The sequence below is a fragment of the Furipterus horrens genome, unplaced genomic scaffold, assembly GCF_987537825.1.
Source record: "Furipterus horrens unplaced genomic scaffold, mFurHor1.1.pri manual_scaffold_1, whole genome shotgun sequence".
Taxonomy (NCBI): domain Eukaryota; kingdom Metazoa; phylum Chordata; class Mammalia; order Chiroptera; family Furipteridae; genus Furipterus; species Furipterus horrens.
Genome location: NW_028327171.1, coordinates 117,015,158 through 117,042,106, shown reverse-complemented (window position 1 = coordinate 117,042,106; position 26,949 = coordinate 117,015,158). Strand labels below are relative to the sequence as shown.

Here is a 26,949-nt window from a genome sequence, read left to right as displayed (position 1 = left end):
TGACCTTAGGGGGCAAGCTTTTAGTTTTTGCCCATTGAGTATGATGTTGGCAGCATGTTTCTCACATGTGGCCTTTATTATGCTCTTTCTATTCTTAGTGTTTTTTATCATAAATGGGTGAACTTTATCTAAAGCTTTTTCAGCATCTATTGATATGATCATGAGATTTTTGTCTTTCATTTTATTTATATGGTGTATTATATTTATTGATTTGCAAATATTATACCATCCTTGCATCCCTAGGATGTATCCAACTTGATCGTGGTGTATAAACTTTTTAATATATTGCTGGATCAGTGTTCTAATATTTTGTTGAGGATTTTAGCATCTATGTTCATCAGCGTTATTAGCCTGCAGTTTTCTTTCTCTGTTGTGTCTTGACATGGTTTTGGAATCACGATAAACTGGCCTCATAGAAAGAATTTGAGAGTCTTCCCTCTTCTTGGATTTTATGGGATAGTTTGAGAAGGATAAGAGTAAGTTCTTCTGTAAAAGATTTGTAAAAATTGTCTGTGAAACTATTCGGTTCAGGGCTTTATGGGCTTTTTAAATTACTTCTTCAATTCCACTAGTTGTTATCCATATATTCAGGCTTTCTGCTTCTTTTTGATTCAGTTTTGGGAGATTATATGTTTTCAGAAATTGGTCCATTTTATCCAGGTTATCAAATTTTGTGTCATATAGTTGTCTGTAATGATTTCTTACAACCCTTCATATTTCTGTGGTGTCAGTTGTATTTCTCCTTTTTCATTTATGATTTTGTTTATTTGGGTCTTCTCTCTTTTTTTCTTGATGAATCTGGTTAAAGGCTTGTCAATTTTGTTTATCATTTCAAAGAACCAGCTCCTGGTCGTATTGATCTTTTGAATTGTTATTTAGTCTCTATGTCATTTAATTCTGCTCTGATCTTGATTTCCTTCCTTCTGCTCTCTCTGGGCTTTGTTTGTTGTTGATCCTCTAGTTCTTGCAGCTGCATGGTTAAATTTTTTTGTTTGAGATTCTTCTGTCTTTTTAGGTAAGGCTATATTGCTATGAAGTTCCCTCTCAGGACTGCCTTCACTGTGTTCCATATGTTTTTAGCTGTTGTGTGTTTATTACCATTAGTTTCCAGAAATTTCTCGGTTTCTTCATATAGGTCATTGTTAACCCATTCATTATTTAATAGCATGTTATTTATTCTTCATGAGTTTGAGTGTTTTTGAGTTGTTTCTTTGAGATTGGTTTCAAATTTCAATCCATTGTGATCTAACAAGATGCTTGATATAATTTCAATTTTCTTGAATTTTTTGAGGCTTGTTTTGTGTCCTACCATGTGGTCTATCTTTGAAAATGTTCCATGTGCACTTAAAAGAATGTATATTTTGCTTCTCTGGGGTGAAATGTTATATATATATATATATATATATATAAATTAAGTCCATTTGATCTAGAGGGTTGTTCAATGCCTCAATACCCTTGGTGGTTCTTTGTTTCAAAGATCTGTCCCTTGTAGACAGTGGGGTGTTAAAGTCCCCTACAATGAATGTGTTGCTGTCAGTATCCTTGAAGTCTTCTAAGAATTTCCTCATATATTTGGGTGCTCCTAAGTCAGGTGCAGATACGTTTACCACGGTTATTTCTTTTTGATGGATTGTTCCCTTCGTATTATTGAATGTCCTTCTTTACCTCTTTTAATGACCTTTATTGTGAAATCTACTTTGATATAAAAAGATTGCTATCCTAGCTTTTTTTTCATGTCCATTTACTTAAAATATATTTTTTTCCATCCCTTCACTTCCAGTCTGTGTAGATCTTTGGTTCTGAGGTGGGTCTCTTGTAGAGAGCATATATGTGGGTCATGTTTTCTTATCCATTCAGCTACCCTATCCCTTTTATTGGAGCACTTAAACCATTTTCATTTAATATTATTATTAATAGATACTTATTCATTGTGATTTTTTCCTTTTGTACCTGTGTTCTCTCTATTCCTCTCTTTTTCTGCATCTTCTTAAAATGGTCCCTTTAGAATTCCTTGCAATGTTGATTTGGTGGAAATATATACTTTTTGTCTTCCTTTGTCTGGGAAACTCCTTATTTCACCTTCTATTTTGAAAGAGAGCCTTGCTATGTAGAGTAGTCTTGCTTTCACGCCTTTGTTTTTATTTCTTGAAATATATTTTGCCATTCATTCTGGCTTGCAATGTTTCTGTTGAAAAATCAAAACTGATAGCCTTATCAGAGCTCCCTTGTATGTTATTTGCTGTTTTTCTCTTGTTGCCTTTAGGATTCTCTCTTTGTCTTTGAATATTGCCATTTTAATTATGATATGCTTTAGAGGCAACCTCCTTGAGTTCATCTTCATTGGGACCCTCTGTGCTTCCTGTACTTGTGAAACACTGTCTGGTAATTTTTTTCTACATTATCCTCTAGCTCAGTGATCCAATCCTCTGCTTCATTTGGACTCTTTTTGAATCCTTCTATTGTGTTCTTCAGTTCATAAATAGTATTCTTCATTTCTTCCTGGCTCTTATTGATAGTTTTTATGTCCTTTTTAATGCTGGTGTAATTTTCAGTAAGTTCCTTACAACTTCCCTGGAGTTCTTTGTAGTTTCCCTGGAGTTTGTTATAATTTTCTCTGAGTTTGTTGAGTTCATTGAGCTTTCTTATTATCATTGTTTTGAAAATTCCACATCTGATAGTTTGCTTGCTTCTATTTCATCTACCTCTTCTCTGGGAATTCCTCCTTTCCCTTCAATAGAGTGTTGTTTCTTGTTTCCCAATTTTATGTGTTTTTTCTTGTTTGTTTCTGCTTCTTAGATTGATCTGCTTTGACTTCCTGCCTTCATGTTGTGACTTTCTGTGGTAGGAGTTCTGAGATTCTATGGTGCAGATTCCTTGATCTCCTGAACTTGATGCTCTTGGGATGCCATTTATACCTTTTATTTGAGCTGTCTGGTAGAAATTTGGTTTTGCTTATTGTTGTATTTTTCTTTGGTGGGTACTTCCATCCAGCTAGCAGACTGAGAGTCACTCCACCCACTTCATCTTGTAAACAGTTTTTGAGCTGCTGTTAAAACAAAGCCACACATCGAGGCACAAATTCTACACTCACACAGATATCCCCCACCCTCAATCACTGTATCAAATGAGCCAGTATTAGTAAGTATGTATAGAGATTAAGACTATTATAGGAAATTAAGAACAAATAAGAGTTAACTAACTGAAAGAAAAGTGATTTTTGAGGGGTGTGAAGAAGCTATAATAGTAGGGAGTAAGAACAAGGCAATGAGAGAAATAAAGTAAAATTTTTACCGTACACAAAAAAAGGGATAGATAAAGGCAGAATTAGTTGATAGAGGGGAAACATGTAGTATTAGGTTTTTTAAAAATATGTTTTATTGATTATGCTGTTACAGTTGTCCCACTTTCATTTCCCTCTGCTCCCCTCCACCCAGTGAACCCCCCCTCCAGTTTTCACTCCTCTTAGTCCATGTCTATTGGTTGTGAATATAGTTCTTCTCAACAACTTCCTGTCTACTCCATTCCCTCCTACTATGCTTCTTATTTCCTGCATCATCTCCCTCCCTTTCCCCCCTTCCCCCTCCCCACTGACCTCCCCCCAATATGTTCCCCATACCTATAATTCTTTTCCCCCTCTCATTGACTACTTAGTTTGCCTTTGTTTCGATTGCCTAGCTTCTGTTGTTGGTTGTTGTGATACAGTTTTCATTTTGATGTTCATAGTTTTGATCCTCATACTTCTAAACAAGTCCCTTTAACATCTCATATAACAGTGGCTCAGATCTGATGGACTCCTTCAGTTTTACTTTGTCCTGGAAGCACTTTCTCTGCCCTTCTATTCTGAATGACAGCTTCGCTGGATAGAGTATTCGTGGTTGTAGGTTTTAGATTTTCATTACTCTGAATATTTCTTGCCAGTCCCTTCTTGCCTGCAGGGTCTCCCTTGAGAAGTCAGCTGATAGTCTAATTGCAACCCCTTTGTACATGATTCTTTTCTTCTCTCTTGCTGCTTTTAAGATTCTTTATCTTTAATTTTTGACATTTTGATTATAATATGTCTTGGTGTGGTTCTCTCTGGGTCCAGTGTATTTGGAACTCTCTATGCTTCCTGGACCTGTAAGTCTGTTTCCTTCCCAAAGTTAGAAAAGTTCTGCTTCATTATTTTTTCACATAATTTTTCAATTTCTAGTTCTTCTTCTTCACCTTCTGGCAACCCTACAATTCAGATGTTCACTCTCTTATAGTTGTTCCAGAGATTTCTAAGCTTCTCCTCATTTTTCTCACTTTTTGTTTTCTCTTTCTGCACTGGTTGACTCTTTTTTCCTTCCCTGTGTTCTGATTTATTAATTTGATCCCTGGTTTTCTTTCCCTCACCACTTATTTTGTATGTATTTTTGTTCATCAGCAGGACTAGTCTTCATTCTTTCCTTCCTCGTCTTAAGTCCCACTGTAATTTTTGTAAGCTGTATTATAACTATAGCTCTGAACTGAGCCTCAGGAAGGTTATCTATCTGTTTGTCCATTAATTCATGTATTTGCTTTCTGGTCAGCTGCATGATTGGGATCTCTATCATTATTCCTGCCATCCTGGCAGTTTTTTGCTTCCTGGGCGGAGCTGTCACACCTCCTGTGCTATAAGAGGTGAAGCCCCGTTCACTCGTCACTACCAGGTGACCCTTACCACCACACTGTAGTGCTTTGTGTGGGGGCAGGGGTCCAAGATGGATTCCTGTCATTCTCTCTCCACTGATAGACTGGGAGCCTCCTTCTCCATCCCCAAACCCTCTGGGCCTCACAGTTTGAGGCAATGGGGATCTGTCTTCCCCGGTGTTGGAATCACAAGCTGATGGGTCTGGTCTACAGCTGGGGGTGCTCCTTAGGTGCTTCTCACCTCCCCTTAAATATGGGTGTCTGTGTTTGCCGCAGTCCTGCCGGTTACTGCTACTGCTGCTGCCAGCACAGCTTGACCTCTTGACCCCAGCTTTGCCCTTCCTACCCGTCCGGACAAGCTTCAGTTGTTTATAACTTCATACATTGGACTTCCATGTAGCTTTATTTTCTGGAACTTCTGGTTATTTATGGTTTTGCGGTAGTTGTAGTTCTTAGTTGTGGAGGGAGATAGAGCATGTCAGTCTAGGCCTTGTAGTATTAGTGTTAAACAGAAGTTGTACTATATATAGTGTGTGAGAGAACAAACACACACACACACCCATAAGTAAGGTAGATGAATGAGAAGAAAAAAAATAGGCACCAGATTAAAGTTTCACCACAGTACTGTCAATAACCTATGAACTAAGATTAATATAGATGGGATGGGCATAAAAATTTTTTTAAAAAGAGAGAGGGAGAGAAGCTTAAGAGACATCTAGAGGAAAGGGAAGTGATTTTGAGATGATAGCGGAAGAAGGAATATTAAGAATGAGGAATTAAAATCAGGCTAAGACAGGGAAATTTTTAAATTTAAAATAAAAGAAGGAATAGGCTGCAGGGAGGTGCAAATGGAGTAGGAGATGGGGATGATAATATTTGAGATATGAAATACCAAAACAGTGAAGATCTATGAATAAAGTTGCAGGAATGTCACCACTACCTCCCTCTCCCACTCAATGGGCACTTATTAATCAAGATGGAGAGACAGTAAGTGTATTTTATAATGGGAAGAAAAATTTGGGGTGACTAATGACAAGAGAACTGGTATGGAGAGGTTGGATCTGTGAGAAATAATGAGTGCAGATTTGAAATGAGCTGTAGTCAGAGAAGAGATAGAATTTAAAGCAGAAATAGGAAGAAATCAGATGGTATAATTGACTGAGAAAAAGGAGGATCAAAATATGAGATTTGAAATATTCTATAATATAAAGACAGTATTTTTAATGCATAGACTATGAAAACAAAAACATGACTGTTGAAAGGATATGCCGGGGACAGAAAACTCCTGTTGAAGATCTCAGTGGAATTGGTCTCCACAGTACCTGATTTTTGCCACTTTCTTCTCTTTCTCCAGGATCCACATCAGACATTGCTTTGAGGTGGCCTTCTCTGCCACCAGCAGCCACAAAGCTCAAGTCTAGCCAGTATTCCAAAGGTAACTGAGATGATTTCTCCACAATTAGCTGAAACTCCAGACTGGTCTCAGGAGTAAGCAAGTGCAGCATCCACTCACTCCTCCACCATTTTCCCCTCCGTGAGTTTTTCATATATGGTTTTTATTCTGCTGATGTATGTTTCCTCTATTCCAGTTTGTTAAAAGTTTTTATTGTAAATGGTCCTGGGTTTTATCAAATGGTTTTTCTACATCTCTTTATATGATCATGCACTTTTTATCTTTCATTTTGTTTGTGTGGTATATCACATTTATTGATTTGTGGATATTGTACCAATCTTGCATCCCCAGAATAAATCTCACTTGATCATAGAACCCTAAAGATTTCACCAAAAAACTACCATAACTAATAATAAATTCAGTAAAGAAGTAAGATATCCAGAAATCAACTGCATTTGCATATACCAGTAATGAACTATCAGAAAGAGAAACTCAAAACAAAAGCAAACAAAAGATCTCATTCAGATTTCTTTAAATAAAATGAAATGCCTAGGAATAAATTTAACCAAGATTGTAAAAGACCCACATTCAGAAAATTATGAGACACTAAAGAAAGAAACTGAAGAAGATACCAATAATTGGAAATACATACCATGTTCATGGAGAGCAAAAACTATCATCATTAAAATTCCCATACTACCCAAAGCAATCTACAGATTCGTTGCAATTCCTATCAAGATAGTAATGATATATTTCACGGAACTATGAGAAATGTTTCAAAAATTTATATGCAACCATAAAAGAACCCAAATCATCACAGCAATCTTGAGAAAGAAGAATAAAGGTGGTGAATCACACTACCTGACCATTTTAATCAAAAGAACATAGTACTGGAATAAAAACAGACAGATATATCAATGGAACAGAATAGAGAGCCCAGAAATAAACTCACACTTTTATAGTCAATTAATTTGACAAAGGAGGCAAAAACATGCAATAAGGTAAAGATAGTCTATTCAATAAATGGTGATGAGATAATTGGACAGATATGTGCAAAAAAGTGAAATTAGATCACCTTCTTACATCACACACAAGAATAAACTCAAATTGATTAAATATTTAAATGTTAGATTTTAAACCATAAACATCCTTCAAAACATAGGCAGTAAAATACTACACATTTCTATCAGCAATATTTTTTTCTGATATATCTACTTGGGCAAGGGAAACAAACAAACCAAAAACCTAAAAATAAACAAATAGGACTACATCAAACTAAATACATACTTTTTTTTTCACAGAAAAGGGAACCAACCAAATGAAAAGACAACCCACTGAATGGGAAAACATATTTGCTGATACATCTGATAAAGGGTTAATATCCACAATTTATAAATTTATACAATTCGACACACGCAAAAACAATCCAATTAAAAAGTTGGCAAAGGACCTGAACAGGCACTTCTCTAAAGAGGATGTACAGGTGGCCAATAGGATGCTCAACATCACTAATCATCAGAGAAATGCAAATTAAAAATCACAATGATATATCACCTCACATCTATCAGAATGGTTATAATCAACAAATCAACAAACAACAAGTGCTGGCAAGGATGCAGAGAAAGAGGGACCATTGTGTACTGTTGGTAGGAATGCAGATTGGTTTAGCCATTGTGGGAAGCATAATGAAGTTACTTCAAAAAATTAAAATAAAACTACATTTTGACCCAATGATCTCATTTCTGGTAATATATATAAAGAAACCTGAAACATTAATTCAAAAGAATATATGTACTCCTACATTCATTACAGTGCTATTTACAATATACAAGATTTGGCAGCAGTCCAAGTATCCATCAAAGATAAGCAGATAAAAAAGCTGCAGTATCTTTACACAATGGAATACTACATGACTATAAAAAGATCTTACTCTTTGAAACAACATGGGTGGATATGAAGAGCAGTTATGTTATGTGAAATAAACCAGTTAGAGAAAGACAAGTACCATATGATTTCACTCAAATGTGAAATCTATTGAACAAAATAAACTAACAAGCAAAATAAAGACAAACTTGTAGAAAGCTGGCTGGTAGCTGTTGGAGGAGAGGGGTGGAGGGCTGGGTTAAGAGATGAAGAGTTTGAGAAAAAAAGAAAAAAACTCATGGACATGGACAACAGTGTGTTGAATGCTGGGGGAATGGGCATGGAAGCAGATGGAGGGGCGTATAAATGATGATGGACAGAGACTTGACTTGGGGTTGTAAACACAAAATATAGTGTACAGATGATGTGTTATGGAATTGTGTACCTGAAACCTGTATAATTTTGTTAACCAGTGTCATCCCAATACAAAGAAAAAAATATGAAAAGAAAAATCCAGGATTTTTACAAAATGCTTGTAGTTCTTATATTGTTATCTTATAAAATATGCAGAAGAATTTTAAAAATTATCAAAGTTTTTAGGTGATATTAAAGTCTCCAAGTCTGAAACACTTGTATTTATATAACAGAAAGAGTTTGTTTGAACACTTTTACATATGCATAAAAGTCGTCAGGAAAGGCAAATATTTTATCCAATATGCTCAATAAAGTCCTAAAAGCTAAAACTGATTGAGAATGGGGATTTGTTGATTATGTATGAAATGATGATAGGGACTTAGGGAAAACTCATCTTTGGCTTTTGCACACTGGGTTTCTTGTGGTGAAGTTCTTGGACATAATAGGTTAAGATAATTGAAATGTATGTCATCTCCCACATTTAAAGAAACACATTAGGCAGCGATGGGGTTCAGGGGCTGTGACATTATAAATTACCTTTGATTTGAGTGAAATATAGATCCTCTCTTGTGGGTTGAAAATTCTGGTAGCTGCTTACTGCCCAGTTATAAGAAGACCTTATTAAATTCTTGTGAGTTCAATGACTAGAAATATCACCCCAAAATACCATTGTAACCAAAATGGATGTAAAACTTACCATCAGGAAGGATATTGGAAACAAAACAAATAAATAAATAACAAATAAATCTTTAGATAAGGCTTTTGTGTCCATACCTACAATACTTGCCAAAGTTAATTTTCCCAGAAAGATAGGGGAGAAGGAACTCAAGAGAATTACAACTAAAATTGTCACTGAATTTTATAATTGATTGAAAAGATGGACATATTTAGTCTAATATGAGAAGGAGAGAATCTTGAATGACTCGTACAAGAACCTAAGCAATGTGGATAAAGTGATTTTTAAAAGGGACACCATGTATTAAAACATAAGCACAGGTCTTTGAAAATTCAGACTGATAAATACCAGAAAATAAAGGATAGTCCCAATGCACACAGCAAAAAAATGCATTTTTAGAACACTTGTAAGTATATAAATAACAGGTGGATTGAACTTCTGGTCAAGATGGAGGCCTAGACAGACACACTGTGTCTCCCTCCACAACTAAGAAGGAACACAACTACCTCAAAACTAGAGACAACCAGAAGTTCCAGAAAATTGAGCTGCATGGAAGTTCAACAAACAAAGATATAAAGAATAAATACTCATCGAGACAGGTAGGAGGGGCAGAGCTGGGCAGAGAGGATAGAGTGTGGTGGTGGCAGCAGCAGTGGCAATGGCAGGCTACAGAAAGTGAAGTCACATGTTTTAAAAATTGGGGAGGGACACCTGGGGAATGTTCCTAGCTCCTAACCAGACCCCACAGCTCATGGTCCCAGTACAAGGGAAAATAAGGCCTCATTGCTTCTTACTGTGAAAACCAGTGGAGGTTGGGGTGGAGGAAGACTCTGCCAGTCTCTCAGCAAAGTCTGCTTGTTTAAAGGGCCCCCAACAGTTCTACAACATCTGTAGACCCATCCATTCTGGGAACAATGGCCAGGGCAACAGCTAAAGAGGTGCCAGTCCCATATGGAAGTGGGAGAAGTGCCTGGAAAAGGGGCGGGTGCTGAGCAAGCGGCATTGTTCCATCTCTGACCCCTTTTCCACATACAGCACCACAAAGTGGTGAAACATGTTTCCCTATACTGACAAATACCTAAGGCTCCACCCATTACAACATAACAGGAGCGACAGCTCTACCTAAGACACAGAGGCAAACAAACACATGAGCCTGTCAAGATGAGGAGACAGAGAAGTATGGCCCAAAAGAGGAAATGAATCAAGGTTCCAGTGGGAGAACTAAGCGATGAAGAGATAGCCAATCTCACAAATGAGAAGATAGACAATCTAACGGATGCAGAATACAAAACACTGGTGATAAAGATGCTCACAGGCTTGACAGATATGCTTGAGTATGGCAAATGCATAAGGAAAGAAGTGAAGGCTGTGCTAAGTGAAATGAAAGAAAATCCATACAAAACCAATGGTGAAGGGAAGAAAACTATAATTCAAATCAATCATTTGGAACATAAGAAAGAAAAAAAATACAGTCAACTGGTACAAAATGTGGAAACAAGAATTGAAAATAACGAGGAGAGGGTTAGGAACCACTGAACAACTTTAAATGTGCCAAAATCCAAATCATAAGGGTCCAGAAGGAGAAGAGGAAGAACAAGAAATCAAAAGCTTATGTGAAAAAATAACATATAAAAACTTCCCAAATTTTGTGAAGGAAATAGACATATAAGTTCAGGAAGCACAGAGAGTCCCAAACAAGCTAGACCCAAAGAAGACCACACATCATAATTAAAATGCCATAAGTGAAATTTAAAGAGAGAATCTTAAAAACATCAAGAGGAAAGCAGTGAGTTACCTACAAACGGGTGCCCATAAGATGATTAGCTGATTTTTCAAAAGAAACTTTGCAGGCAAGAAGGTACTAGCAAGAAGTATTCAATGTGATAAAAAGCAAGGACCTACAAGCAAGATTACGCTATCCAGCAAAGCTATCATTTAGAATGGAAGGGCATATGAAGTGCTTCCCAGAAAAGGTAAAGCTAAAAGGGTTCATTATCACCAAGCCATTATTGTATGAAATGTTAAAGGAGCTTATTTTATAAAAAGAAGATCAAAACTATGAACACTAAAATAATAACAAACTCACAACTATCAACAATTGAATCCAAAAAAAATAAAAAAAAATTTAACTTAGCAGAACCAGAATAGGAACAGAATCATTGGTATGGAGATCATTTGGAGGGTTATCAGCTGGGAGGGGAAAGGGAAGAAATGGGAAAATGGTGCAGGGATTAAGAAGCATAATTGGTTGATACAAAATAGACAGGCGGAAGCTAAGAATAATATTGGAGGAAGATACAAATAAATGGAAGCAAATACCATGTTCTTGGATGAAAAGAATCAACATCATCAAAATGGCCATATTACCCAAAGCAATTTACAGATTCAATGCAATCCCTATTAAAATACCAATGACGACTTCCGGCCAAGATGGAGGCTTAGACGGACGCGCTAGGTCTCCCTCTACAACTAGAGAGGAATACAACTACTTCAAAACAAAGGATAACTAGAAATTCCAGAAAATAAAACTACACGGAAGCCCAACATATGAAGTTATAAACCAGCGGCGCTCTTTGGGCAGGTGGGACGAGCGAAAGGGGGCGGAGCTGTTTGTGGTCGCACCTGGGACAGCGGCGGGGAGAACAACCCTGGCTGCAGTCGAACCCCTGGCAGCTCGCGACCCCAATGCTGGGGAAAGCAGCCACCACATCGCCTTGAACAGTGAGGCCCAGGGGGGCGGGAGGACGGATCCTGGTCTCCTAGCGGAATAACTGTGTGAATCCATCTTGGACCCCCGCCCCCAAAGAAAGTGCCACAGGGCTGCGAAATAGGTCGCGGACAGGCACCGGTCGCTGGATTGTGACGCGTACACAGGCACTGCCCCCTACAGCCGGCCCAAGAAAACAAAACGCATCTGTCAAAATGAGGCAGACAACTATAGAAGTCCCAGTGGCACAGCTCACCAGGCAACAAATGGAGAACCTGACAGATGAACAGATAAGAAACCTGTCAGATGCTCAGTTCTGGGCCATTGTTATCAGGTGGCTTACAGAATTCACAAAAGATCTGGAAAAAGATGAGAAAGAAGCAAAAAACACTCATAACGAAAGGAACAAAACCACATACGAGACAGATGGTGAGGAAAAAACATCCAGAGTTCATTTCAACAAACTGGAATATGGAGAAGGAACAAGCAGTCAACCAATGCAGAGAGAGGAAATGGGAAGCAACGAGGAGAGGATCAGAAACCTCTGGGACAGCTATAAAAGGCCCAACATAAGAATCATTGGTTTGCCAGAGAGCGAGGAAGATGAACTAGAACTTGAAAAATTGAGTGAAAATATAATAAAGGAGAACTTCCCAGACTTGGGGAAGGAAATAGACTTACAGGTCCAGGAAGCACAGAGAGTTCCAAAAAAACTGGACCCAGGGAGAACCACTCCAAGACACATTATAATCAAAATGTCAAAAATTAAAGATAAAGAGAGAATCTTAAAAGCAGCAAGAGAGAAGAAAAGAATTATGTACAAAGGGGTCCCAATTAGACTATCAGCTGACTTCTCAAGGGAGACCCTGCAGGCAAGAAGGGACTGGCAAGAAATATTCAAAGTAATGAAAATCCAAAACCTACAACCACGAATACTCTATCCAGCGAAATTGTCATTCAGAATAGAAGGACAGAGAAAGTGTTTCCAGGACAAAATAAAACTGAAAGAGTTCATTAGATCCAAACCACTGTTATATGAGATGTTAAAGGGACTGGTTTAGAAAAAGGAGGATCAAGACAATGAAATCTAAAATGAAAACTGCATCACAAGAAACAACAGAAGCTAGGGAATTGAAACAAAGGCAAACTAAACAGGCAACGAGAGAGGAAAAAGAACTATAGGTACGGGGAACATATTGGGGGGAGGTCAACAGGGAGGGGGAATGGGGAGAGGGAGGGAGATGATATAGGCATTAAGGATCATGGTAGGAGGGAATGGAATAGACAGAGAGAGGTTGAGAAGAACTGTATGCACAACTAATGGACATGATCTAAAAGGGGGGGACAACTGGAGGGAGGGGGGCCACCGGGTGGAGGGGAGCAGAGGGAAGGGAAATTGGCACAAATGTAATATTATAATCAATAAAACACATTAAATAAATAAATACATAAAATAAAATAAAATACCAATGACATATTTCACAGACCTAGAACAAATACTCCAAAAATTCATATGGAACCAGAAAAGACCCCAAAATAGCAAAAGTAATCTTGAGACAGAAGAACACAGCAGGAGGAATCACAATACCAGACATCAAACAATACTACAAAGCCACTGTGATCAAAACAGTCTGGTACTGGAATAAGAACAGACATATAGATCAATGGAACAGAATAGAGAGTCCAGAAATAAATGCAGGAATATACAGTTAACTAATATTTGATAAAGGAGGAAGAAACATAAAATAGAGTGAGAAGAGCCTCTTTAACAAATGGTGCTGGGAGAACTGGACAGGGACGTGCAAAAAACATGAAACTAGACCACCAACTTACATTACACATGAGAATAAACTCAAGATGGATCGAAGACTTAAATGTAAGCCAGGACACCATAAGAGTCCTAGAGGAAAACATAGGCAGGAAAATTTCAGATATCCCACATAACAATATTTTCACAGATACATCTCCTAAGGCAAGAGAAATAAAGGAAAAAATAAACAAATGGGACTACATCAAACTAAAGAGTTTCTGCTCAGCAAAAGAAAACATCAGCAAGATGAAAAGGAAACCAACCATATGGGAAAACATATTTGACAATGATAGCTCAGACAGGGGACTGATCTCCAAAATATATAAAGAGTTTATATGACTCAACATCAAGAAAACAGACAACCCAATTAAAAAATGGGCAAAGGAACTGAACAAACACTTCTCTGAAGAAGACATACAGAAGTTCCATAGACACATGAAAAAATGCTCAACATCACTAGCCATCAGAGAGATGCAAATAATAACCACAATGAGATACCACTTCACACAAGTCAGAATGGCCATCATCAACAAATCAACAAACAACAAGTGCTGATGAGGATGTGCAGAAATTGGGAACCCTGCTGCACTGTTGGTGGGAATGCAGACTGGTGCAGCCACTGTGGAAGACAGTATGGAATTTCCTCAAAAAACTAAAAATGGAACTGCCTTTTGAACCGGCAATTCCACTGCTAGGATTATACCTGGAGAATCCTGAAACCCTAATTCAAAAGAACTTATGCACCCCTATGTTCATAGCAGTGCTGTTTACGATAGCCAAGTGCTGGAAACAACCCAAGTGCCCATCTGTAGATGAGTGGGTTAAAAAACTGTGGTACATTTACACAATGGAATACTATGTAGCAAAAAGAAAGAAGGAACTCCTGCCATTTGCGACAACATGGATGGAAATAGAGAGAATTATGCTTAGTGAAATAAGCCAGGCAAAGAAAGAAAAATACCATATGATATCACCTAATACAGGAAACTAAAGAACAACATAAACAAACTAAATAGGACAAGGAGCAGAATAACAGTCAATAAGTGTGAGGGGGAGAGAGAGAAGGGGGATAAGTAAAGGAAAGGTTTAGTCAAGGAATGTGTATAAATGACTCATGGAAATGGACAATCGGGAGGGATATGATTGTGGGAGAAGGGGTGGGTTGGGTAGGGAGGAGCGATGGGGGAAAAATGGGACAACTGTAATTGAAAAACCAAAAAATAAAATTAAAAAAAAAGAATATTGGAAAGGGTGAAGCCAAAGAACTTATATTCATGACCCATGGACATGAACTAAGGGGTATGGGATTGTGGAGGGAAGGGGGATACTGGGCAGAGGGGAGTAAAGGGAAAAGAAATTGGGACTACTGTAACAACATAATTAATAAAATATCCTTTTAAAAAAGAACAGGTTGATTGATCAAAAGTTTGAACACTCACAAGCAACTTAGGACTCATAAGATAATTCATGGATATTAACAGAGACAATAAGTGTTTCTCCTGGCATATCTTTCAAAATGACAAGAGAACCCTAATCTAGGTGGATTTAACTAGAGGATTAGAGGTCCCTTTTTTCCAAATGAATTCATCCTCTTTAACAAAAATCCACTAATAGTGATGCTCAGAGTTAGAAACTTAATATTATCTACAAACCAAAGACTAAGATGTTTTTGATCTGCTGCAATTCTAAAATCCTTGCTGAGTTTTTCATTGAGATACCCTCACACCTGAGTATTTAGCAAAGTGAAAGCTGTGACCTGTTCATAAATCATTATGCATTGTTAAATGGCTGCTTGGGGGTCTCACTCATGAGTGCCAGAGCAGAAACACTGCAAATTGGATTTTGGAGGCCTGAATATTTGCTACTGCATAATGAACAGGTAGGTATATGTTCAGGATTTTTGTTGTGATGTGAACTTTTTAAAATAAAATACACCTCTCAAGTCCTGATAAATTGATATCCCATCCCAACCATGGCATGTACTGCCATGATATTGTTTGGTAAATCAATTTTAAAAAGTGTTTTAAACTCCATATCATATAAAAACTGAGGATTTTTTAAAGATTGTTTTTATTTACTTATAGAGAGGGGAAGGAAGAAGAAAGAGAAGGAGAGAAACATCAATATGTGGTTGTGTCTTGAGTGCCCACAACTGGGGACTAGCCAGCAACCCAGGAATGTGCCCTGACTGAAAATCAAACCAGCAACCCTTTGGTTTGCAGGCCAGAACTCAATCCACTGAGCCACACCAACCAAGGCTAAAAACCATCTAATAAATAACCATCTAATGATTAGTTCTTGCTGTGTGTCCAGTAACAATAAGCACAGAGGCTGAAAGGAACTCTAAGACAGGCCTCTGTCTTTAAGAGGCTTGGAGTTATTTGAAAACACAGTAAACTAATATAGACACAGGAGTGGAATGGACCCCATGTTAAGAGTTCACAAGCCCAGAGTAACTATTTTTCCTTGAACTGTATCCTGATTCAGAGCATAGGCGGAGATGAGAGCAGGTCATTTTGTTCTAAAGAATATGAAATGTGATATTTTCCAATGATACCTCAGACAAGGGATTAATCTCCAAAATATATAAAGAACTTATACAATTCAACACCAAGAAGATGGACACTCCAATTAAAAAAGGGGAAAGGACCTGAACAAACACTTCTCGAAAAAGGACATACAGAGGGTCCATAGTCATATGAAAGAATGCTCAACATCACTACTTAGCCATCATAGAGATGCAAATTAAAACCACAGTGAGATACCACTTCACACGTGTCAGAATGGCCATCATCAACAAATCAACAAACAACAAGTGCTGGCGAGGATGTGGAGAAAAGGGAACCCTAGTGCACTATTGGTGGGAATGCAGACTGGTGCAGCCACTATGGAAGATAGTATGGAATTTCCTTAAAAAAACTAAAAATAGAACTACCTATTGATCCAGAAATTCCACTGCTAGAATAATACCCAAAGAATCCTGAAACACCAATTCAAAAGAACCTATGCATCTCTATGTTCATAGCAGCAGTATTTACAATATTCAAGTGCTGGAAACACTCTTAAGTGCCATCTGTGAATGAGTGGATCAAAAAACTGTGGTGCATATACACAATGGAATATTATTCAGCAGAAAGAAAGAAAAAACTCCTATCATTTGTGAAAATATGAATGGAACTAGAGAGAATTATGCTTAGTGATATAAGCTAGGCAACAAAAAACAAATACCATATTATATCACCTAATACAGGAAACCAATGAACAACACAAACAAACAAGTAAAATTGAATCAGAAGTATGTAAACAAGGAGCAGACTAAGAGTGACCAGGGTGAGAGGGGAAAGGGGGTGAAGGGGGGTAAGAAGGCGGAGGGTCTAGTTAAGGAACTAGTAAAAATGACCCATGGACATGGACAATGAGGTAGGCATTGACTGTGGGAAAAGGGTTGGCTGGTGTGGGGGTGGAGCAATGGGGGAAAGATGAGACAACTGTAATAGAAAAATGATAAACCAAAAAATTTTAAAAACAATATGAAATGTGATTTTTTTAAAAAGTAGACAAAATATCTCAACAATGCAATTCAATCTGAAAAACAGCCAATTATGACTGAAAACACCAAAATAAATAGCCCTACATTTCTTTGTCCCTCTACATTCAACATAAATCCTTAAAATTATCCCTCAAAATGGAAAGTGTGCTTAATTTTTATTTCATACTAAAATCAAAAAGCCTGTAAAAACATACAGGGGCTTCAAAACTGAGGAAAAACATAGAGCAGTTTCCAAAAGTCTATTTTTTTTAATGAAGAAATACATGCTCACTATGAATATTACAATCTAATATTACTAGTGACTGAGAATAATATTCTCAAATTCAGTTTGTCATAACTAATCTTAATCTTCAATGTACCATTATTTCAATTATAAATAGTGACGAATAGGCAAACAATAAATAACAATGAATAAAAAGTATATTTTTCCAATGAAAAATGCACGTGTCAAACAGAGGGAAGGAACTAGGGAGATTATGAAAAGAAAAGATTATACTATCAATTGCCAATTACTCACATTTTAGGTATATTTAGAAAAAATACACATCTGGTGCACGAGCATACCTCCCTGAGTGCTCCTTGCTCTGCCCCCACCTCCTTTGGGCAATTATACTGTGAGGCCAAGAGTTTGGGCCTGGGGTTCGAGATGAAAGTTATTATTGTTTTTTAATTGGAGCAAACTGTTACTTCCAAGCTGAAAATTGTTTATAAAGACAGAATTACGGTATTTAAAATTTTATATTTGTTTTGTATTTTTAACCCTCTCTGTTGTTTTCAAATCTTGGAAAAAGGCTGTTACATAGTGGCTTTAACGCCAGACCAGATTGCAAATTCTCATGCAAAGATTCACAAATTGGGCAACCATAGTCAAGCCACATAACTGAGCTAACTAGGTCATTACAATTCTGTAAAGTACCTAGCATATAATATACAAATAACTATGTAGATAAATAGTAAATCAATACATTCTCATTAATAATCAAATTCCCCTAATGTATTTCTGTTTTTATAGGTAAAAGAACTGAGGCCCTATCAATGAATTATCCAAGTTGCCAGAAAAGCAGAAAAACACTGAACTTTTTGCCACAGACCTCTTAATTTTCCCCAGGAACTAGAACCATGCTGGAGATAGGTCATATATGGCCTAAGTATGTCTGAATGAGCACTCAAGAGCTATTAAACTACACATAATCTGGGTACAGGAAAATGACAGTTCACTATTTAACATTATCACATTGCAGTATTATTTATATAAGCAGAAAAGATGTCCTACCCAGATGCTGTCTTCTTGCTGGTACTGTTTCCAGTTGTGTCCTGTATCACTGAACATGAGGCTGTAACTCGTCACCCAGTCAGAGCTTCCATATCGTCCCTGTGTGGCCACTGCTGTGATCTCCACTCTGCTCCCCAGGTCCATCTGGAACCACTGCTGAGCATTGGAATTTTCTGGGGACCAACCACCAGCACCTGGAGACAAATAGTTGTAGTAACATCTCACACAGCCAAACTAATTCCCCAAAATAAATGAAACAATGTTCAACTAAGATATCATTACTCCAGATATACCCTGGCTCTGCTCTTAAACCCCTGGTAATTTCTTAGTCCAACTCTGAGCCTCCCCTCTGCCTAATTTGCTTTCATGTTTTAATACTCACCTCAAGTGCTGTTTCCTTAATGATTCTTTCTCTCTTTTCTTAGTTGTTAAAATTTCCATCCTCTGGATTCCTAACGGATTTTTTTACAGCCTTAACTTTTAATATGTCTTCTTTTCTCTGCCTCACTAATATCTCCTTCTTTCTTTTCTTTTTCCCTTTTATTCATTTTTCTCTTTTCTCTGTCCATCTCTCTCCAAATATGTTCTACTTGGAGGTCAGTATTTTGCTGTGGATACAAAGATGACAGGTCGCTGACTATGCCTTTGAGAGGTTAGTATTCATTCATCCAACAGATGTTTGTTGAGTACCAGAAGCCTGCTGGGTGCTCAAGAAAGAGACATACAAAGAAAATATGCAAAGTGATATGTAAGAAAGTGTTACAAGAGGTAAACAGAAGGTACAGCAGGAGTACAGAAGACAGAATGACTCAGTAGATGATCAGGAAGTCCTAAAGACAGTGAAGTGGAGCTAATACCTGAAACAAGTATGGCTATATTCCAGACAGTCAAGGTATGATAAAGAAAATGGAGAGAGAAACCAGGGTCAAAGGAACAGCACATGCACATCTAAGATAGAAGTGAGAGAGTGCCACATTCCTGGATCTGCGTGTGATTCAGTGTACTTGACACACAGGAATACTCTAAAATATAACAAAAGGCATTGGGCCCAGAATTTCTATATTTGATACACTAGAACTTTGCAGAAGATCAACATTAGCTCTTGCTTAGTTGGAAGACTAGTGGCCTACTTTTCTGTCTGTATCTCATATAGGAATAAATAAGCTAACATTCATTTTTACTGACCCCAGAGTTCACAAAACTTCTGGACCTTCAGCTGGAGCTATTGCAAAATGTCCTGTACCATGATTAGGAATGGGATAAAAGCAGGGCCTTAAGCACCTTGCTCAGGGCACTGGGTCTGGGAGTTAATTGAATATTTAGAGGGTCTAGTAATAAAGTCCATTTTATTTCAAGCTATGTAATTGAAAACAATTTTAGTGATGCCACAATCTACTTTCTTTCTATCTTTGTAGGAATCTATTGGACTTTTCCTTGGCAACTGAGAACTCTGAGCCCCAGCTCCCTACTGCAAAGAGAGCATCTCATTATATGGGAATGGACATGTGGACAAAAGGGATAGAGAACATGAGGTGGATCCTACTCTGGCCATAACATATAAACTAGAAGTATACTCTGGTTTTCTCTCAGTAAATGCCTAGTGTTATTAAGCTTTGCTTTAATAAAAATGTTTTTTCACTTCCCTGAAAAGATTCAAATTCAGGGAAAGAAATAGAATGTGCTCAACATCTATTGTGGAATATATTTTATTAAGTGTTTTATATGACATGAATGAACTAAATTAATTAAAATCCATTATTTCTTCTGCTATAGTAAAAGGTCTGAGGTGTGTGTGACTTAATTGCACATTTCAGCTCTCCAATTGTTAGAGATATGGTTACATAGACAAGTCCTCTCTGAAAAAAATATGAGTTAGAAAAAGATGTGCCACTCTGTGCCTCCTTATTGGTGAATCCAGTGCATTTACAGTTATGGTAATGATTGTGTATGATAATTTTCTATATCCATTTTATCTTTTGTTTTATGGTAGCTCTGTGCCTCCATTGGTTCTTCTGTGTTTCTGTCGCTGTTTTTGTTTTGTGGTATTTTATACTTCTTTCATCTGTTTCCTTTTTTTCTATGCTATGTATCTCAGTTTTGAGCTTTTGTGTGTGGTTATCATTAGGTTTATGAAAAAAGAAAATTTTATATATACAGTTCTTTTTTTTTTAGCTCTCTATTCTTCTTTGCAAATTCAGACCTTTCCCTTCCCCTTTTATGTTTGTTGTCACAAATTATCCTGTAAATTTCCTGGTTATCTTACACATATATTTGTGACCTTTTGTTTTACAAAGACAACCAAAGTGTCTTTCAATAGAAGAGTGAATAAAGAAGATGTGGTACAATGGAATGCTACCCAGCCATAAGAAAAGATGAAATACTGCCATTTGAGACAACATGAATGGAACTCAAAAATATTATGGTTAAGTGAAATAAGTCAGTCAGTAAAAGCTAAGAACCATATGATTTCACTTATATATGGTATATAAAACTGAAACTCACAGACACAGACAACTAACTGTATGGTGGTTATAAGAGGGAAAGGGATGGGGGTAGAAAGGGGGCCAAATATATGGTGATGGATGATGACTTAATTTTGGGTGGTGACCACACAATGCACAATATACAGGCCACGTATCATGGAAATGAACACGTAAAACATATATGACCCTAAGAATCAATGTCACTGCAATAAAATTAATTAATTAATTTATTTATTTTTTAATAAAATTAATTTAAATAAAGAAAAAGGTGGGCCATGTGTAGGCCATCAGGTCTCTTTTCCATTTGCTTTCCCTTCCACTGCTGATGGATGAAGTCGACAACAGGGTCCTAGCTGATCGCATAACTGTGGCATGGAATGATCCCAGGGTCCTGCATCAGCATGGAGAGAAGCATCTGCCTGCTTGAACACTTGCTTAACCTGCTGTAACATGAATAAGAACTAAGTTGTATCTATTGTGTTTAAACCACTGCACACTGAATCTATTGATACTTCAGGTTAGCCTACCTTAATACACAGACAACACCCTGTTAAGTAAACAGCATAATTCCCATAATATAGTTGAGGAACCTGAGGTCCAGAAGTTTAGAACACCTGGCACTCAGAATTCAAGCATACCTATTTGAGAATACTTAACAATCAAACAAACAGACAAAAAGGGTTTCTATTGTAAAAACCCAGCAAGTGAATAAGGAGGAAAGGCAATGAAAGGAAGCATTTGAGGAGTCAAATCCACAAGTACATTTTTATCACTCAGCTCTGTCTTCACCTCTGTGTGCACAATCACCAATCCATACCCCCAACTTCTCAAAACTGACACGGAGATTTAAGAAGATTTTACATTTGCAATAAATCTAAAATAACCCTGATCTTGCTCTTTATTTCCACTTCATATTTCCAACTCAAGAGGCCTCTTTCTTTTAAAGTGAAAAGAAAAGTTATATAAACTACATAATGGCAACAATATTTTTAAATAATAGAAAAAAATCTATATGGTGAATTCTTTGAGTAGTGAAAGTGCTCCTTCTAACTGACTTTTATATTTTTTGCTTGTAACATATTTTCTATTATCTGCATGTCTTTTATAAACTATCTCATTAGTCACATTTATATAGTTTACCGAATAAAGAACATATATAACAATTTGACAGCTGGTGGTATAATAAAAGGCTTATGACTTTTTTTAAGACCATTACTACTTTTGAACTTAAAATGATCAAACTTTATTTATCTTTTACCTCCAATAATCTACAACTAGATTTCCTAGTCATACTTTAAATTTTTTCCTTCATTTATTCTAATTATTCTTGTATGGATGTTGAAGATTAAACAAAAAATGACAAGGAATTCACCTCACCACACTGAAGGAATAAAATCACAAAGGACTGACCAAAAACTAAAACAAAAACAAAAAAGAAGGAAGAGTTCATGCTAAAATAAAAATTTCTTCAAATCTGTCTAAAGAAATTACATCTCCTTACTGTCCACAGTAAAATCCTTAGTTTATTAATTCCCTGAAATGAACTAAATGAAATTGTTATGTTAGCGCTCATTAACTCATTAAGAATTATTCAAACCTAGGACTTTCAGCCTAAGATCTTAAACAGAGGTACACTCTCTAGGTGATAGCCACCAAGGACTGTTTCCTGCTGTTGAAGATGCTCCCAGAATCACAACTAATAGGCTAGACATTCAGGGTTGCCATGGTTGCTATGGCAAACATTTTGTTTCTTCTACAGAACAATAAATGTATTTTCAAAACTGATGAGAATAGCCTGATGATACCATTTTCAGTGGCTCTAAAGACACACCATATCCATGCCAGTTGTGTGTTTCTGAATTATTCTCTAAATTGGAGCTGTAACATACCTACAGATACCTGCATTTGGCAAGTTAAAGGTGTTAACTAAGACACTGCTGACTATAATTGTGGCTGTGTTTCAGTGATTGTTAACTGCAATTCTCATAAATTCTGTGGTTTAAATTTAAAAGAATTTAAAAGACATTTAAAGGACTGCTTTAATTTTAAAAGAAAAATAACCTCACCTGAGATTTTTACAATATCTAGTTTCTCAATAGTTCTCAAATGTGGGATATGGAATGATTTGGAGGCTTTATCTAATATATTGCTAGCACATTCCAAGCCTCATACTCTATATACCGCATTATTGGACTTTTGAGGGAAAGATGGAAAAGGGAAATGCTGAACTAAAAATCAAGAGACCTCATTCCAGACCCAGCTCTACTCCAGAGATTAGGTGAGATGAGAGAATCTCAAATCTGCTCAACTATCAAAAACACCTATGAAGACTACACATATAAATTCCTTTGTAGTTTATTTGAGAGCTTAACCTGGGAATCTATTTTTATTTTTTATTCTATTACTGTTGTCCCAATTTCTTTTTTTCCACTTTTGCCCTCATCCACTTAATCCACTTCTCTCACCTACAGTCAATCCCCTCACCATTGGCTATGTCCATGAGTCACTGATACACATTTTTTGACTACTCCCTTCCCAATCCTTCCACCATTCCCCCTCGCCCTCTTCCCCTCCTATAGCTATCACACTGTTCAATGTTTCCATGCACCTGGTTCTATTTTTTTGTTAGTTTACTTTATTCATTAGGTTCCAGTTATAAGTGAGGTCATATGGTATTTGTCTTTCACTGACTGGCTTATTTCACTAAGCATAAGAGTCTCTAGTTCCATCCATGCTGTTGCAAAAGGTAAGTGTTTCACTTTCATTCTGTTGAGTAGTGTTCTGTTGTATAAATGTACCAGTATTTTTATTCACTCATCCACAAGTGGCACTTAGGCTGTTTCCAGCACTTAGCTATTATCAATAGTGCTGCTATGAACACAGGGGTGCATAGGTTCTTTTGAATTGGTGTTTCAAAATTTATAGGGTATAATGCCAGCAGTGGAATCACTGGATCAAAAGGCAGTTCCATTTTCAGTTTTTTAAAGAAATTTCATACTGTTTTCCCTAGCGGCTGCACCAGTCTGCATTCTCACAAACAGTGCACTAACACTGTTGTTAACACCCATATGGTTTCTTGTAGTTCTCACTGAGTTCCTTGAGCATCCTTATAACTATTATTTTGAACTCTATGTCTGTTAGATTGCTTGTCTCCAATTCGTGTATCTAATTTTGGGGGATTCCCTCTCTCCTTTTTATTAGGGGTTGTGTCTTTGTCTTCCAATTTTAGGTGGCTCTTTTTGTTTGTTTCTGCATCTCAGATTGCTCTGCTTTGACAGTTTGTGTTCATGGGTGGATTTCTGTGGTAGGAATTCTGTGAGATTCAGTGGTACGGTCTCTGTGATCACCTGATCTGGATGCTCTAGGGATGCCCTTTATTCAGTTTATGTGGGCCTTCTTATTATAATTGGGCTTTGATTATTGATGGCTCATTCATTGGTGGTTTCTCCACTCTGGCTGGCTGAGTGACAGCCACCAACCCCGCCACATCTTGTATGCTATTGTACAGGTACTGGTAGAACAGAGTAAAACTACTTAGAAGACAAAACCTATGCCAGCAAAAATGTGCCCCTATCATATCAGCAATATCAACAGCAACTGAGCAAAGAATAATAAGAGTGGAACAAGATTAAGACTGTTATAAGATAGGAAAGAGAATATGAGTTGACTAAAGGAGAGAAAATGATTTTGAGAGAGAAGAGAGAGGACAAATAATAAGAGGAGGGAATAGAAACATGGCAAATACAGATAGAAAATATAATTTAAAACATAAGTAATAAAGAGAAAGGCAATAGCAAAATGGAATAAGAAAAGGGAAGAGTATACGGTTTGAAATAAAAAAAAAAGTTAAATAGTGAAGCAATAGAAACAAAATTGAAGAAAAACCACAAATGGTCAATAACAGTTACATATGAACAAAGATTAATAAAGGTGGAAAGAGAATAAGAATATTATCAGAAAAAGAATATGAGATGTCTACAGTAATAATTGTGATTTTGAGAGGATAGAAGGAGAAGAAATAATAAGAGTAAGGAATTAAATCCTGGCTAAGGGAAAGATAAAGAATTCCAAATTCAAATAAGAAAGGGCAGGAGAAAGGCAAAATGTAGTAAGACAGAGGGAGAGTAAACTATGAGATGTGGAATATAAAAATAGTAAACAAGTAGGAAGGAAATTGAAAAAAAGCAGCAACAACTGCAAATCCACACCAAGCAAGCAACAATTAATAAAAGTGAAAAGAAAATAAGAATATCATAAGAAAGGAAAGAAGAATGTGAGCTGACTAAAGAAAATAAAAATGGTTTTGAGAGGATAGAGGGAGGAGAAATAATAAGGGTAAGGAATAGGAACAAGGTGTAGAAAGGAGAAAAATAAAATTTAAAAATATAAAGGGCAGAACGAAGGCAAAATAGAGTAAGACAAGGGAAAGGTACAATGTGAGATTTAAAATAAAAATATAAAAATATAATAAAAAAGAATAAAAAATGAAGACAAAAATAATTAATTGGAATACAATTGAAGAAAAAGAAATGTTGAAAGGCTATGTAAGAGAAAAAATAACGTAAAGTCTGAAAAAGAATGAGGTGGAATTCATCTCAGTAAAATTTGGTATTTGCCTTCTTCTGTCTTCTCTTTCTGGATCCACCTCTAGCTTTTTATTAGATCAAGGTCTAGGGGGGTGGATCATCCAACTTTGGGCAGCACCACATGTATCACCTTCTCCTGCCTCTAGAAGGGGCTTCTATTGTGATGGGGAGGTAGGACCACTAGGTCTCCCCTGGGAGACACTGTTGTTCAGTCTTCTGGGAAAATTGTAGGTGTGTTCTCCCTGTCCCTGTGCCATCTGTTTTGGTCTATCCCACCTTATTTCCAATAATGTATAGTTCCTGATGAACTAGCTGTCCGTTTCAAGGGAGGGGCCAATCTGTGTAAGAGGGTCAGCGCTTTCCTGCTTGGTGCTGAAGGCAGCTCTGTGTGCAAGCCCAGGCTGGGTGGGGCCCGGATTCCCCCTCGCTGCACTGATTTCTGATCTCCCTGCCTTGCTGGCCTCAGTGGTGAATAGGGCTCTAAGAACAAGTGTATTTTGTCTTTCTGAGAGAGGTACAAAATGGGCCCTTTTGGCATTTCTCTTTCTGTGTTTCTCCTGTGATTATGCACCCTGCAGTAAATTCTTGAGCTTGTCCTGCCTGTTCTGCAGTTTCCCTTTTGGATGTGGTGCTTTCAGTCCTTCAGGAGGTGGGGGTTGGGTACTTCCTTTCCTTCCCAGAGGTTTGAACTCTGCTGGGAAAGAGGGCTCTGCCTGGCTGCAAATAATCTCAGGCCCTCAATTCCTGCCTATCTAGTTCTGAGTCCACTGCCTTCATAGCAGACATAGCCCCAAACTCTCCACTCTGAGCAGCTTCTGGCCTGCTTGCCACACTGGGCATGAGCCCAGAAATCCCCTTGCTGTGTAACTTTCTGATCTGTCTGCCCAACTGCATTCTATGGGAGCAAACTGCACTTTCAGTCTTGTCCCTTTGTGGGCAGGGAAGCTGTGCTCAGGGACCCTGCCAAGCATACTTTACCTTACCCTTAGAAAGAGTCTCTGTGGCATACCCACTGCAGGACCAAGGCACTGTCTGGTTCTCCACTCACACCACCAAAAGTCTCTCCTGGTCAATACTGGCCACAGCCTGCCTCTGCCTGACTCAGGTGCAGCCCCTGATTCTTTTGGGAGTCCCTCCCTCTCTCTGGCACTCTCCTAGTTGGCAGTTGGTGCTGCAGCTATTGATGTGCTGCTCACTGTGTGTGTAGCCTGGATCTCCCTGACTTCTTATATCCTACCAAGTCACTCCTAGCAGAGTCTTGGGGTTCCCTGCCCTGGGAGGGGAGAGAGCCACAAAGCTGCAATTTCTGGCTAGTCTCTTTGCAGCTGCAGGCTTCTCACACAGGGTATTTCCCCTACAACCTATAAAATCTCCTTACCCCCTATTGTGAAGTGTCTTCTGTACTCCTTGGCTTCCAAACTTTACAGCAGCTAAGATTCCATTGATTATTCAGGTTATTTATCAGAATATCAGTCAAGAATATGAGTTGGGGGCAAGAGCAAGTAGACTCTGCTTCCATCTACTTCACTGCCATCTTCTCTCGA

At 37.6% G+C, this 26,949-nt stretch overlaps 1 protein-coding gene across 1 annotated transcript in view; it reads right to left on the bottom strand.

The window, feature by feature from the left end:
• Window positions 1-26,949, bottom strand: part of CNTNAP5 (contactin associated protein family member 5) — a 1,232,224-nt gene that overhangs the window by 875,210 nt on the left and 330,065 nt on the right. Inside the window, exon 3 of the mRNA XM_090279100.1 lies at window positions 18,337-18,530. Coding sequence (XP_090135226.1) covers window positions 18,337-18,530 — 194 coding nt within the window. The remainder of the gene's footprint in view (window positions 1-18,336; window positions 18,531-26,949) is intronic.